Genomic DNA, 14464 nt, shown 5'->3' on the forward strand with positions numbered 1-14464 from the left:
TACAATGCAATGATTTAACTATTTATGTATATTTATTTAGTTTTAATTTTGCATTTGCATAACATGTCATAATACTTCAATTCACCACCATCCATGTCTTCACATGTATGAAAATAATATGTAAGCACTAATCTCAGCCAAGGTTTTTCATAAGTAATTATATCAGTAATAATAATTTATATTTAAACCAAACCCAGTAGGTATTTATTTGATAGTCACATAAAAATAGTTGTTCAATAAATTCATTTCAAAGCACCAGAGTATAAAACACCTAGCTACAAAAACAATTGTGTACAAGAAAAAAAATATTTAAAATAAATAAAAATTAGGAACTGGCTGTATTGAAGATGCAGCGGATGATGTATTGTTGGATAGAAAATCACAGTGAACTTAAATGTTCTGTGGACTAATACACTACAGACAAACCATGTAGTTTATAATCACAAACATTTGATACCTTCAACAATGTGACAGTGAAAAGACGTGTTTGATTGGCCAGGTAGTCATCACTATGGCTTCTATTCACAGCTGACTTCTCCTTTCAGGTCCTTGATAGTAAAAACAGACTGGTCAGTTTGTGTTGCTCCTTCACACTGTCAAGTCAAAGTACAGAGCCCAAAGCGGACCTAACACTTTAGTTACACTTAGCCTAGAGGCCCAGAACAAGCAAGAACTCGCATGCAGGGATAATTCCTGTTCTCAAGCTGCTAAGAAATATGTTTATATTAGCAAAACCTCATGTGGGTAATGGATAATATAAAAGCATAGAGATGGAACCATTTTTCTCACAAATCCATTAAGAGATTAACAAAAAATGTTCTGCTGTAAAATACTAAAACAATTTGTAAATGTGTGATCAATTTAGAATGGTTTATATCAGATCTGAAGAAAAATGGGCAGAGTAGGTAATTAATCACATTTTGGAGCAGTTTCCAGCTTTTCTCACTTCAAATGCATCCTATTGATGAGACCTTCACATAAAAGACAGTGCCAGCCTTATGTTACACGTTGTTGAGCAATACTCATACATTTCTCACAGATATTTACAGATGAAGTGGTCAACTCACAGACTTCCAGTAATACAGTATGTGCATCAGTGTCTACAACCTGTAGGAAGGTGAAAGGTCAGAGCATTGTCGTGTAATTACAGGTGGCCATGGTGATCTGTGCCGACCATAACAATCAGTTAGAAAAGAATGGACAATTAGCCACAACCATGCACAGTGTGAAAATCACTTACACTTAGTAATAGTTCAGCACCAGCAGAGAGTTTAGGCAGTGTTTGATAGGTACCATAGGCAGAGAGGTATAACGAGGCTGCTTCCAAATACCTTTCTGTTAAATTCAACATGTGCTTTGTGTTATCTGGACTGTTCAAACCCGGTGTCCTTCATCACCTGTGATCCGAGAAATATTGTTGTAAAATCACTATTTTAAACCCAGGTAATTCTGCCCCATCTGCTGAAACTGAGCAAAGCACTTGTAAGTGTGATGCCATTGTCAGTATGGGCCTCAGCAGTCTCTGGTTCACACCGATGACGTCTGAGCGAATTCACTGGGGGCCTTGCTCTGCAGGGTGCCAGACACAGTGTCCGAGTCAAGCAGCTCTACTATACTGTAGGGTGAGCAGTCCTCCAGGCCCAGCTTCCCGCAGGCCCAGCCACAGAAGCCTTTCTCCAGGTCACGCACTGACTGCCACCACTCACCGAAGGCCCAGGACACCTGCACCACAGCGGAGTACAGCGCCAGAGACAGCGCCATGGGCATGATGAGCACGGGGTAGAAGATGATGAGGAAGGGGCATATGGTGATCTTGTGCCAGAAAGTCCGCTCCTCGTTGTACACCAGGAAGACGTTGTACCAGGTGAGCGTGCCGTAGTAGAAGGAGGTGATGAAGGAGAGGAGGAAGACCACGGGAGCACAGGAAATGCTCCAGAGGACAACATGGGGCCCCTGGCAGACCCCCAAGCTGCAGGTTCGTTTAGAGCCGTCGCCCGCCTCACACTCTGCATCAAGACGTTCTTTGGACTTGGCCAGTTCCCTGATCTCCTTCTCCGTCAGCGTGACGTGTATGTCCACCACCTGGCCTTTCTTCTTGCCCCGAGTGATGGTGCCTGTCAAGGTAACATAGCGGCTGTCTGGCGGAAGGTTCCAACCTCCTCCTGCTTAAAGATAACGTGACGTAAGCCAAGAGCCAATTCCGAAAGTATGCATGCGTTTTGTATTTGGTGAACATAAAAATACAAGGATAATAACTTTTATAGCGTGTTCTCAAAGTATCACAACCCTCTCACCTTCCCCTGTAGGTGTGCAGAGGAATTTGGCTCCCTCCTCGGAGCTCCTCTCGGTTCCCTCCTCTACGCTTTGGTCCTCTCCAGGCGCCCTGTCCGTGTCAGAGCGGTAGATGATAATGGACTCTGGGCGCTGGTCTCTCTTCCTCCTCCTCTTCCTCCTCATCGAGGGTCCAACGTCTCCGTCATCAACATGGTTCCCTGATGTGTCTGACCTTAGGGAAATCATCTGGGGGCTGCCTTCGCTTTGAGACTCTTCCACCTGTGCCATGGTCTCACCTGATCCAACAGACTCTATGTCACTAGGCAACTTTTGTGTCTATAGACGAGTATTACTTATGAAAACTATGTAATCTCATTTCCTCAGATGATGAAGATGTTGAAAAAAACCTAAATGATAAAATCACAAACACATAGAGATTGTCATTACAAAGCACATTTGTTTTTGCACACTCAGTAATTTAATTCTCTACATGTTCCTGTCCTATATTCTGCAGAGTTGGCTGTTGTGGACTATAAATACCAAATGTCAAACTTTTGATCAAATGGCACAGACGCATCTGAGCAGACAGGGAGCAAAGCGCTGCGCTGATGGCAAACAAAGCATATGACAGATTTCTTCAAAGAGGGGGGGTTGTCCCTCTTTTGCGTGACAGCGCACGCATGGAATATTCCACACTCAGTGGATCAGCTTTATCCTGTCCGTGATGATCCTGGCCAGATATATTCACGGAAAAAAAATCAAAGCCACCTTCTGCTGTTTGAAGAAAGGAAGCATAGTTTGATCGAGGGGGTGAAATCAACAAAGCAACCCATTCTTCACCCAGCTGATCCACTCCCATTTAAATCCCACCCATGTCCGCTCTTTTGTCCGCAGACGCCAGCCGGTCAGCGACACATGTCGGAATAAAAATGTGACCTTACCTTCAAGCAGCGCGGGCTGAAAAACAATTGCGTGTAAGGATATATTACAGAATGAGTCACATTGCAGGAGTCCACACATCTAGCCGCTGTGGTTTTGCTGATACAGATGCGCTGCGCAAGATGAGTTCCAGAATAGCACTAAACCCGCCCCTGTCAACGGTGGTACGCCAATCCTCATCCTCCGTCATCCCACGTCCGGAGAGGCGATCACACTGGCTGCAGAATAAAACGCGCGCCCAGTAGTGCAATCATTTTGCAATTGGTCACTAATAATTTAATAATTAACACAACTATAGTCACTGATAAGTGTCTAAATATGAAATGAGTGGTAGCCACCTACTAATCGCAAATGACGTAAAGCTAACGGTAATATTTTATACTTGAGCACTAACTGAAACTGCTAATGAAAACTGCTAACTATTACTAAGATATATATTTATATATAATACTTAATATTAGAATATTTAATAACAACTAGAGGTAAATTATTTTAATCACAATCAGAAAAGCTTTCCAAATGTTGTGTGTGTTTTTTTCATACTCACGTGCATCTGTTCGTCCTAACGTCTCAGCAGTGCAGCTAGCATGGCGAACAGTTTGAGCTACAGAACGAACTCTGGCATTAAAACTAATGAAACACTTTCACTCACTAATATCGACACGGCTCTCTTTCAGCTCGGTGAGTTCTGTTTTGAATTTATTGAAGTTTAACAGTCGTTATTGTGTTTATACTATGTTTGCTTGACTAGTCTAAGATTTCAATTAAGGTTTAGCATGAGGCTAATTCAGACAGGACTTTACATAATTTTTTATCTTAGTTTATATTTTGGATATAAGCTTAACTAATTAAAAATAATAAAACATGTTATTCATATATTGTAGCTTTTCAATTTCGGGAGCTTTCTCAGAAGAAGAATGAACTCAACCAACAAATTAAAGGTATAACGTTAGCTACATATAAATGAATCTTTTGTTGTTTGACAGTGTAGCCAGACAATGAACATGAAATGGTTCTTTATTTACATGATGGACACCTTACTGTATTATTTACAAGTGTAATGTTGTATCACAATAAATGTGCTTGCCGTCAGTTTGCAGAGCTGACGTTATTGAGAGGACGTCTTATATTAAATCAGTCAAAAGCAAAATATCACAACTGGAGGAGGAAACCAGGGTGAAACAGAGCACTGTGGCTCACAACAAAGCCAATGCAAAAAGGTGCGAGTGACCGGCCAAACCCTGACTTTACTGCTGTAAAGTCATGATATAGTGAATGTTAATATATCGCCCCTTCTTCTCATTGTGCATTTCCACTGTAGCATGAGGGCGACTAACAGCCTGCTCCTTCAGTATGAGCAGACGCTGAAAGCAGAGCTGGAGAGCAGGAAGGACAGCTACAGCAACGACACGTGGGTGCACATAGTTCTGCAGATTACCAAGTGCGGTGTAATTAAAACAAAGCTGAATTGTTTGTGATTTCTAATCTAACAAGGGAAGTCTATGAAGAAAAACTTACAAGCTACAGAAAGATATTCCAGTCACATCAGGAATATTACCACCGAAACCCTCTGGCTCAAGAGCTCCTCGTGCTGCAGGCTGAAAACGAGGCTATCGAGTGTAGGATCAAGAGCTATGATGAGCAAATAATTCATAAACAGAAGAAGCTGGACTATTCTACTGGTAATCATCTTTTTATATCACTACTTTGTCTATTGAAGCTAACCTCGTTACACATCTAAATTATGCTTTTGTTTCGCCCAGCAGCCAATTCTTCACCCGCTGAGGAACTACGAGACAAGTATCATGCAGTGATTCTGATGCTTTAAATAGAAAGACAAATGGCCACTTGCTCATGCTTTCTGGTTAATTAACATTTTCTTTGTAGTGTTTCTGATCAGCAGCCCATAGTCGAACCAGAGAAGGAATTCGATCATCAGACAGAGGAGGACAGTGATTCCTGCGTTGGTATATCCTGCCTTCATCTCAACCAGACTAAGGTGCTTGTATAAATACAAGCAAATTTTTAACATGCATCGAGTCTAGCAAGTGTGAAATACTTACTTTTCATGATGTAGCTGTGTTTCTCACAATGCTTGTGTAAAGTGAAATTAGAATTGAAGGTCCTTTTAAAATCTGCCAAACTGTTGCCTAACAATATGTTGCAGAATGATGAAGTGTCTGCAGAGATAAATGCTCAAGCCATTCATGAGGAAATCAAGGATTCCAGCCATTACACAGTAGGAGCAAGCAACGAGCTGTGTTCATATAAAGAGTTTGATGGTAAATAGAGAATACAAACACCTTTAAAAGGCAAAATGTCATGTTTGGTATCTCTTCTTTATGAACACAACATATTTTTTTTATCAGAACCCATACAGCCACATGAGACCCACACCAGCGAGCAGGACAAGGAAGGGGACCAGGTCATGGTAATATTTGGTATATTAGAAATAGGTCTATACCAGGTAGGGAGCTGTTGAAGATCTATAATGAGTATAAAGGTTGGCTGTAGTATAATTCTTACTACTAATATATACTATAAACTAGTACACATGTATAACACTTTTTAATACAGTACTATAAATGACATTGTATTGTCTCTACAAATGCCTACATCCTATGGATCCAATATCTGAACTGAATCACATGACCGTTTATTGTGTGTACAGAGTTTCTCATTATTTATGTGTTCCTGCTGCACAGGAACGGCAAACCACAGTGTCTGAGATTGATGATAAAGTGGATCACGATGTAGAGGGTAGTGTGTCTGTAGATGAAGATCCAGCACCAAGTAAAGGTTACTGTGATGGACTCACTGCTTTCCCTCATTCATCTCCTCAAGAAACTAGTCGGTCTTCCTCCCCAGCGAAAAAGACAGCTGTCTCTTCAACTAAGACATTAGGTTTTAAGTAAGGCTTTGTCAAGTTGTTCTACCTTTGGAGTCACTTTTAAGACCACAACTCATGGCTACAGTATATCTTTTTTGTTTTGTTGTGTGTATTTATTTCAGCTTTAGCTCCACCAGCTTGTCACAGCAAGGGCCAGCTTCTGCCTTCCCATTCACTCTGAACTCTGTCCCCAGCACCCCAGCATTCTCTGGATTTGGATTTGACATAGGTTCACCACAGGATGAGGTAAGGAACCAGAAAAACAAGCTGGTTATTGATAGAAATGCATTTTATATATTATATATATAATATAATATTATATGTATATTTGGTTCTCTTTTTTGTAGGACTCCTCGTTTGCCTTCACCAGTTCTTTCTTCAGTGAGAAGGTACTGTTCTGTGCTGTCATGTTACTCTATTTCATAAAGTGCTACTAGAACAAAGTAAACAAACCATGTTCACATTTGCAGAAAACCTCGGAATCAAAGTCGTTAAGCTGTAAGTATCCAGTCAGTATCTGTTTCTGTGACGTGCTTCCTACTCTGAACGTGTGTATTGTTCTTTGGCAGGCTCCCAGTTTCTCTTTGACCAGCCAGAACAAAATGATGACTTCCAATTTCCATTTACTTCCAAGAGCCATCTGGGAACCAAAAAAGATAAATCCAATGACGATGAGTTCCCATTTTCATTCAACTTCTGAGGGTTAAAAGAGAAGTTTGTTGTCATTTCTATTCTAAGGTCCTAGTTTATATTGTTATTGTAGTTCTGAAGCAGTAGACAGTGGAAAAAAATACTAAATTGTGGTTTTATGGTTTAGTTTAATTACAGAACTTTGTCAGTAGTGTAATATTTATTTGACTTATATTTTACTTTATTAAATATTCACAATACACAGAACATATTTTGAATATTAGAATAGTGGAATATTAAAATACTGCACAACATAAGATTGTTCTTTACAGGTTTCATGTTTATGTTTAATGTTTCTACAATGTAATATAATGCTGTTCAGTAATTGACTGTAGTTCAGTATATTTAATAATACATTCATACAGTTTGGCTTAATCATACACCTGGATATCTTTATGGCAGTGATGTAAGTAAGGACTGAGCTGTTTTGGCACAAGGAACAGGAACACGTCCTATATTCAAGACCTCTTTCAGTAAAAGAACACTCAAAAGTATGTTTTACATACTTAAATATACTGTAGATTCTGACACAGTTCAAGACTTTCTTTACATTGTATCAGATCTCTATACACATTGTTAAGTAGAAACACAGCTGGACCAATATGTGTTAAAAAAGCGGTGGAGTGGAGCTCAGTATCCACAGTCGATGCTGATGGAGCGCTTGGTCACATGTTCAATCTCCCCTGGGACATATTCACAGAAGCTTGTCTGGTAGCGGGCCAACATTTTTAGCATCGGGCGCATATTAAACCACCACTGAACTTTGGGCATCCGGTGCCTAAAACACAGAGGCAAACAGTAAGTCACATCGTTCATTCATCATTGTCACTGTCAGGCAACAAAACTGTGGCTTTGCTTACTCAAAATCGGTCACGCCCTTCAGTTCAGTGACAGGGGTGAAGGCGATGACCTTCCTGTTGAGGCCCAGCACGCATGCTGTTTCTGGAGAGTTGGCAAACACGCGGCCTGGTAGGAAACAAAGAGTGTCACCATCACTGTGGCTTAAATGTGGGCTTCAATCTTTTTATGTGAATATGCAGGACAGTAACTTCACCTTGTCTGAAGTTCTCACTGAGTTTCTCTGTAATCCACTGAACAGCTTTCACACCCAACTTGGTGGCAAAGTTTCTGTCAAAAGGAGAAGGCACTCCTCCCTAGAGAGCAAACACAAACTGAGTATAAATATGATGGAAGACTCACATTTTGCTGTGTGTATTGCTATTGGATCCATACCTGCTGAAGGTGCCCCAACACATTAACTCTACAGTCGAAGATGCCCTTCCCTTCGGATGAATACAGGTTATAAATGAAATCTGTGGTGTAGTTTTCATGGCACTTTTCATTCCTGTTAAACCAGAGAAACCATCAACAACGAAAAAAGATGCATTTAGTTTAATTTCATTTGTACTTCAGGACAGTTACTCACCAATGACAAGTTTCACATATGAACTTAATGAGTGTTACATACCTGAGTATTAGACCCCGCTGGATGTCTTTTTTCATTTTTTCAGATAAATGCTCCACATTGGTCTATTTTAGCATCAGACACAGAAATAAGTGACCAATGAAGACAGAATAAAAGGAAAAAATATCTTTTCTCTTTTGTGCTTACGGTCAAGTCATGGATATTGAAGGGGTCTTCGTAGATGTAGGCTGCGTCTGCACCCACAGCTATACCGGTGGAGGTTGCCAGATATCCACAGTATCCACCCATAGTCTCCACCACAAACACTCGTCTCTTGGTCCCAGTGGCAGACTGCTTGATCTTGTCGCAGCTCTGACCAGGAAATGGCAAATGTCAAGGTTAATGTTAGAATAAAGGTGGGCAGCTGAAGGCACAGACTTGGTGTAGATGTGTCTGTCTAAATTTTAAATCTCATTAAGCACCTAGAAAAAGAAATGAAAGAAGACATGAAAGGAGAAGCTTGAAAAGACTTGTGTGTTTCTCACAGAAATAATTCTTGGGACCTGTGCTTTTCTCTGTCCTGGCGCTGATTGTCGTAGTCGCCCACCTCCCAAACTAACTTGCCCTAAATAAATGGTCATGGCTGTCTGAAAACCTATGACGTGCTCCAAGTCTGGCTCAGTAAGACTGCAGCTCATTTTAGATATTTTGTACTTGGCCCAGTCCCTGCCCCACTTCAATTTAAAACATCAAACACACACTGTCAATGCGCCTCCTGCGTAGCATTACCTCCATGGCAGCATTGACAGCCGTGTCTGCTCCCAGGCTGAAATCAGTTCCAGGCACATTGTTGCTGATGGTGGCAGGAATCACAAGCATAGGAATACAGAGCTCATCGTAGCGACTCCGGGCTTCGAACAGTTGCAGCACACCTTCATAGCCCTGAAAGTCACCAACAGAGATGCACTGCAAATCACAGTATTACTGAGAATTATTACACACATGATCAATACTCTACCTCAAAACCTCCAATGACAAGCAGAGCTGAGATGCTGAACTTGGTGATGGTATCCACAATCTTCTCCATAAACTTCTCTGGAAGGGTTCTGAATTAGGATTAGGAAATGAGCGTCACTCTCTTATAATTATTATGGAAGTTCAATCATAAACAGAGCGGGTTAATTAATATCTAATGCGCTTATTTTATCCAGCTTCTCACCGCTTTGTGCCCAGCAGTGACCCTCCTTGACCCGTCCACCCGGCCACATCATGCCAGCTCATTTCCAAAACCTGTTAACCGCATGGAGTCCTTACACAACAGTTTTCCCCTCAGTTCCATAAAGGGGGAATAACACAGCAGGAAAGGTGAGAACTACTTACGTCTCCGTTGGCCAGGCCCTGAAACCCATCGTGGACAGCGTACACCTTGTGACCATGCGCGAGCGCTAATCTGACGGCTGACCTCACAGCTGCATTCATCCCTGCAGCTGGAGCGCCCACGTTCAGAACAGCCAGGGAGAAATTGCTCTGAGAGAGAGGGATATTTTTTATTAAAAGCATTTTTGCATAACTCATGTTTGCTCACATGTATGGGACCTACTTCAGACTGTGCAGGTTTCTGGAAGCCAAGAAGCTTGTAGATGTTCCAGTTGTTCTCAAAACTCCTGTAGGAAGTAATTTTTAACTTTGTGTTATTTCTTTTTTCCATAGCTATCCAAGTTAAGTTATGGGAATGATGATGATGGAGTAATTCTGAATCTACATCTACAACCTTCCTAAACACAAATAAATCTCAGCTCATACCCTCCACGCAGCTTCACAGCTTCATCAAACCTCTTCTCGTTCATGGCCGTCTGCACCAACTTAGTCTAGAACGATAGTAAACGTTAGTGAACACATAACCTCAGATTTCTGTCTCAAAACATCTGCACTGTTTAACAGCGGTAAAATGGCCTCTTAGCTGCCTGGCCCATCGACAAGGATGTTCACTAATATCCACTGTCCCCGTCAGTCATCGACTAATATAAAAATAGAACCAATTATGGCAGAGAGGGGGGAGACTCACCATTTCCACACACTCCATTAGCGGCAGACGAACAGGGTGATTACCCGACAGGCCGATGACGCACGCTGGGGTGTCGGGAGATGCCTCCAGCAGGGCGATCACTGCCTCCACACCTATCTTAGTGCTCTGAAACACAAAGAGTGTGCAATCAGAGCATGATAAAGATTTGAATCTGGTTAGTGTGACACATACAGTCTATCAATAGACTCACATCTGGATTGTGCAACATCCAGATGTGAACACCTGCTGAGCTTGTTACATTTGGGGATATTTTTTTCAGTATTACAACATAAGTAGAACTGCAGCTTACTGCAAGAGACGGAATTGCATAAAAACTGTAGTTAAGTGTGTGAAAGGACAGATTCACTAGTCTGAGGCTGACTACAGCACAAACATCCAGTAGATGGATTACTACCATGATCTACTATAAAGCTTAAACTGTTGACCGCATCATTTTAGAAAATATTTTGTTAATGTGTCATGAACAGTTACTAGAAAAGCTGTTACCATTGTAACCACTCACCAGTATCCTGTCGAACGCAGAAGGAGTTCCTCCGCGCTGTACGTGGCCAAGCACGGTCACTCTGGTGTCGTAACCCAAGCGCTTCACGACGAGCTACACGCACACATGGCAGCGCGTCAGTGCACAGCGTCATGGGATTAGCACTAAGCATATTTGTAATAACATGAAATAAACAGAAAAGAGAGTCATCAACCATCCGGTGCCTGTAAATCCCTGAACTCACGTCTTTAATGTAGGTCGAGGTGATGGGTTTGCCATTCATGTCGATGGCTCCTTCTGCAACGATTATTATGTTGAGTCTGGACCCTTTCACGCGGGTCTGGAGGTTAGATTTGCACAAGTTACTTCTCTAGCTCGGAAATGGATCAAAGTGCAGTGTCTTTATTTCTCCCACATTACCCTTAACTAGTGAATGTATCTTTACTTCACTACTTTATACAAAGCTTTTAATGTCTTACGGCCTCAAGACGACTACACATGAGGTCCTCCCACCCTTCCTGTGGAGGAGCCTCTGGAATAAAGAGCCAGTCTGCCCCAGACGCCAGAGCGGACACCAGGGCCAAATATCTGGGATAATAACACCGAATTTTATCGTTTTAAAACGGAGTGGCAGCTTTTTCATTTTAATAGGTTAAAGCGTTACTCACCCACAGTGGCGACCCATGACCTCTAAAACAAACGTGCGCTGGTGGCTGTAGGATGGACATAACATAACATAAGCTATTATAGAAACAATCATGAAGAGTCTGACGGTAGCACACAGCAGTATATTACTGCTATAAATAATGTGTATCTGTTTTCTCCATCACAGAACCAGGCCGCCCCTTATATCATTATATCTCCCACTCATCACTGAACAAATGAATGTTCCTTTCATCCGTGACGTGTGCTAATCACTTTGATGAAGCAACAGCTGCCACTGTTTCACATCACACAGGATCTGACCTCTGCGCAGTGGTCATGATGGCATCAATTATCTCCATGATGCGGTGCAGAGCGGAGTCGGCCCCGATGGTCATGTCGGTGCCACAGAAGTCATTGTCTATGGAGCCCACCAGACCCACGATGTTGAGGTGATCGTGCTGCTTGGCCAGAGTGTCCGTGATCCTCCCTGAAGTGGCACCAACGGACGCAGAGGCCTGATGTTGCATTCTATCTTATTCCACAAATCAAAAGCAGGCAGGATATTCCGGTTTTACCTTTCTGCACCAGCTCCGCCAGCAGGCCGCTCCACTCGCTGCGGAAGATGTTGGCTCCGGTGAGGCTGCCGTCGCCGCCGCACACGCACAGGTTGGTGATGCCTTTCTTCACCAGGTTGAAGGCGGCGGCGAGCCTGCCGTCGCGGGATCGGAAGGTTTTGCACCGGGCGCTTCCAATCACGGTCCCACCCTGCAACACAGACATGATACGACATTCCCCCATCGCAGGCAGGGCTCTGTAGGTCCATTAATAAGCCTCATCTTGACCTACCAGTTGGATGATGTTGGTCACACTGTGCCAGTGAGCTAGTTTGATGTTGTCTCCTCCGTCCACCAGGCCCTGATATCCCTAAAAATCATCATCATACATCAAATGATTCAAGCACACTGTGGGCTGACCCCGGTCCTGCAGTAATAACAGCATCATTTGATGAAATTTCATTACAGATATTATGAAACAGACTGTTTACCTCGTAAATAAGGTAGACCTTGGCGCCCACATAAATGCCCATTCGGGTGACGGCTCGGACAGCGGCGTTCATGCCTGGGTCAGAAAGGGATGAACGAATAACTCGAACTATCTGCTCACATGTTTATTTAGTGTTTAGTAAAATACAGAAGAATTAACATCAAAATACACAAATACAGCTGAAGTACTCAATGTGGCACATCTCTGCATCAGGTGTATTGGTTTAAACATTACTCAAACTGACCAAGATGCACCGATGGATCTAGCTTTCCCAATAAAACTCAATATTAATTATAATGTGTATTTTTGCCTAATATGTGCATTTAAAATAGATCATTAATTAATTGTATTGTGGTTTTATTATTATTACATTATCGCCAGCATCAGCACGGCAGCAGCTTGTCATTAGGTTTTATAATCACAGTAAGCAGTTAATTACAATGTCCTTGATACATGTAGTGAAGACTTTGTTTAAGTACATACAGTACAAGTCCTACCTAAAGGTGTCCACTCATTACTACGTTGTCAGTAACCAGTAGTGCAGGTACTGATTGAGAGCACCCCAAACATGACCTTTGCCCCATTTATAGATTAAGGTTCAGTCTCTGTTACTGTCCAGCCATGCTTCTGATTCAATGCACTAAACTTTCTATAAACAAGGAGATGTTACTTGCTTGTTCCGTGCAAGTCTCTACGTGCAGCTAAAGGGAAGCAGCTGTTTTAATAGCATTCCGCCAGGTTTCTGATCACCTTGTGCATCGCCACCGCTGGTCAGCACCGCTATGGCCCGACCCGCTCCCGTCATCTTCAGCTTCTCCAGGTCCATCGAGGACATGTTGAACTTCTCGGGTCGAAACTGTCGCGAAAAACAGAAACGGGCCAAACAAATGTGGATCCTGCAGCGAGTCCCTGCAAACGCCCCTCAAGACGTCGCTTCCTTGTTTGGACGAGGTTAACCGTGAAGGAGAAACCTTTCACCGCCGTTGGACTCCGCCCTGTACAGAGGAGCGCTCCGTGGCCGCGTGCGTTCAATTCAAGCACCCGCGCGCTCCGGTGACGGCGTCAACCGCCCGTGGTCGGTTCGTGTGGCATAAACACCGCCCACTCGCCGAATCCCATGTCTTGAAACGGACACAAAGAGCAACAACACGTACTGCACGAACTCTTTTCCTCGGGTCGCGGAGAAATCTGTATCTGCAGGTATGATTGAGCTGACCATAGCCCCGCCCACCGCTTACAGGAGGACTGAACGACGTTCATTAATAATGAAGTTACAGTAACAACGCAGTACTAGTGCAAGGGCGTTCTAACATAACTTACAATTTGAATACGCGCTGTATACAGAAACATCGTATAAATGAATTTCGGTCAAGTATAATTTTTAATACTTGTAAAACAATGAAGTGAAAGGAATAGAGAAGGTTTCTGGCTTCGAATCATGAACGCTCTTTTCCGTGTCTATTCTTCTCACTTCCCGTCATTCCGGTGCAAGTTAATCTTGGTTTCCTGAATTCGAACATTCAAGGCTTTTTAGATGCAGGAAAAAGAATGTAGGAGTCCAATCAGGCTTTTCTGCATTTCAGTGTCATCACTGGTTTGTACCTCGCAGTGAATGGTTCGTTGGAGGAAAGTTACCTGGTCCTGTACGTTCTATGACTACACAAAAATATATGTTTATAATTCATAAAACTGTTTAACTCAATCCTAATCTACTGCATTATAATCCATTAATGCATTAAAATAAGACAACTAATGAAACAGCAACAACAAAGACCACAGTGATTTGGGTACAGTACATCAGCATTTATTCCATGCAGCTGTTTGCTCTGATTTTATTCTCCCAGACACCCATTGCACTGTACACTGGATAATACAGGAAACGGACAGGATTGGTTGATCATAATGGCGTCGAAGAAGAGAGAGAGAGTTGGAAACGGCAAAGAAAAAGATGCGCGACACACGGGATGAGGCAACATCATGTCCACGGTTAGAGACAGTTTTACAGAAATT

General features: G+C 42.5%; 3 protein-coding genes across 6 annotated transcripts; 1 reads left to right on the plus strand and 2 right to left on the minus strand.

Moving 5' to 3' along the window:
* Positions 1-13: 13 nt before the first annotated feature.
* Positions 14-3882, minus strand: tmem169b (transmembrane protein 169b). Of its 2 annotated transcripts, XM_029137022.3 has the most exons (4): positions 3761-3882; positions 3216-3431; positions 2295-2681; positions 14-2165 (listed from the first exon to the last, which is right to left on the minus strand). In XM_029137022.3, the coding sequence occupies exons 3-4, from the start codon at positions 2560-2562 to the stop codon at positions 1528-1530; spliced, it is 906 nt and encodes a 301-aa protein (XP_028992855.1). In that variant the 5' UTR covers positions 2563-2681; positions 3216-3431; positions 3761-3882; the 3' UTR covers positions 14-1527. The 2 variants fall into 2 exon arrangements, with proteins under 2 accessions (XP_028992855.1, XP_028992857.1); XM_029137024.3 differs by lacking the exon at positions 3761-3882 and having other exon boundaries at positions 14-2162; positions 3216-3358.
* LOC114847377 (uncharacterized) lies at positions 3797-7194 on the plus strand. Of its 3 annotated transcripts, none has more exons than XM_029137018.3 (14): positions 3797-3894; positions 4098-4154; positions 4307-4433; positions 4535-4624; positions 4708-4895; positions 4977-5013; positions 5101-5212; positions 5381-5495; positions 5583-5644; positions 5919-6124; positions 6226-6349; positions 6451-6492; positions 6574-6601; positions 6673-7194. In XM_029137018.3, exons 1-14 carry the CDS (start codon positions 3801-3803, stop codon positions 6801-6803), a joined length of 1413 nt encoding a protein of 470 aa, XP_028992851.1. In that variant the 5' UTR covers positions 3797-3800; the 3' UTR covers positions 6804-7194. The 3 variants fall into 3 exon arrangements, with proteins under 3 accessions (XP_028992851.1, XP_028992854.1, XP_028992853.1); XM_029137021.3 differs by having other exon boundaries at positions 5583-5638; XM_029137020.3 differs by having other exon boundaries at positions 4980-5013.
* Positions 7195-7423: 229 nt separating this feature from the next.
* Positions 7424-13484, minus strand: pfkla (phosphofructokinase, liver a). The gene is made up of 22 exons (XM_029137016.3): positions 13205-13484; positions 12456-12529; positions 12257-12334; positions 11986-12175; positions 11732-11897; positions 11434-11478; positions 11245-11353; positions 11010-11105; positions 10787-10879; positions 10264-10389; positions 10002-10066; positions 9799-9862; positions 9579-9725; positions 9418-9488; positions 9217-9304; positions 8988-9140; positions 8406-8570; positions 8262-8323; positions 8027-8138; positions 7848-7947; positions 7654-7759; positions 7424-7571 (listed from the first exon to the last, which is right to left on the minus strand). Exons 1-22 carry the CDS (start codon positions 13287-13289, stop codon positions 7424-7426), a joined length of 2343 nt encoding a protein of 780 aa, XP_028992849.1. The 5' UTR covers positions 13290-13484.
* Positions 13485-14464: the final 980 nt, after the last annotated feature.

This window comes from Betta splendens, chromosome 21, assembly GCF_900634795.4.
Source record: "Betta splendens chromosome 21, fBetSpl5.4, whole genome shotgun sequence".
NCBI classification, from domain to species: domain Eukaryota; kingdom Metazoa; phylum Chordata; class Actinopteri; order Anabantiformes; family Osphronemidae; genus Betta; species Betta splendens.

What these genes read in the sequence shown, in the direction of transcription:
- tmem169b (XM_029137022.3), bottom strand. Translation starts at nt 2,562, where the DNA reads ATGGCACAGGTGGAAGAGTCTCAAAGCGAAGGCAGCCCCCAGATGATT. An exon ending in CTGCACACCTACAGGGGAAG is followed by an intron (nt 2,166 to 2,294) that starts GTGAGAGGGTTG and finishes GTTATCTTTAAG; the next exon opens with CAGGAGGAGGTTGGAACCTT.
- LOC114847377 (XM_029137018.3), top strand. Translation starts at nt 3,801, where the DNA reads ATGGCGAACAGTTTGAGCTACAGAACGAACTCTGGCATTAAAACTAAT. An exon ending in AACAAAGCCAATGCAAAAAG is followed by an intron (nt 4,434 to 4,534) that starts GTGCGAGTGACC and finishes TTTCCACTGTAG; the next exon opens with CATGAGGGCGACTAACAGCC. An exon ending in AGGAAGGGGACCAGGTCATG is followed by an intron (nt 5,645 to 5,918) that starts GTAATATTTGGT and finishes CCTGCTGCACAG; the next exon opens with GAACGGCAAACCACAGTGTC.
- pfkla (XM_029137016.3), bottom strand. Translation starts at nt 13,289, where the DNA reads ATGTCCTCGATGGACCTGGAGAAGCTGAAGATGACGGGAGCGGGTCGG. An exon ending in CTGTCAATGCTGCCATGGAG is followed by an intron (nt 8,571 to 8,987) that starts GTAATGCTACGC and finishes TTTCCTGGTCAG; the next exon opens with AGCTGCGACAAGATCAAGCA. An exon ending in CAGTGAGAACTTCAGACAAG is followed by an intron (nt 7,760 to 7,847) that starts GTGAAGTTACTG and finishes GTTTCCTACCAG; the next exon opens with GCCGCGTGTTTGCCAACTCT.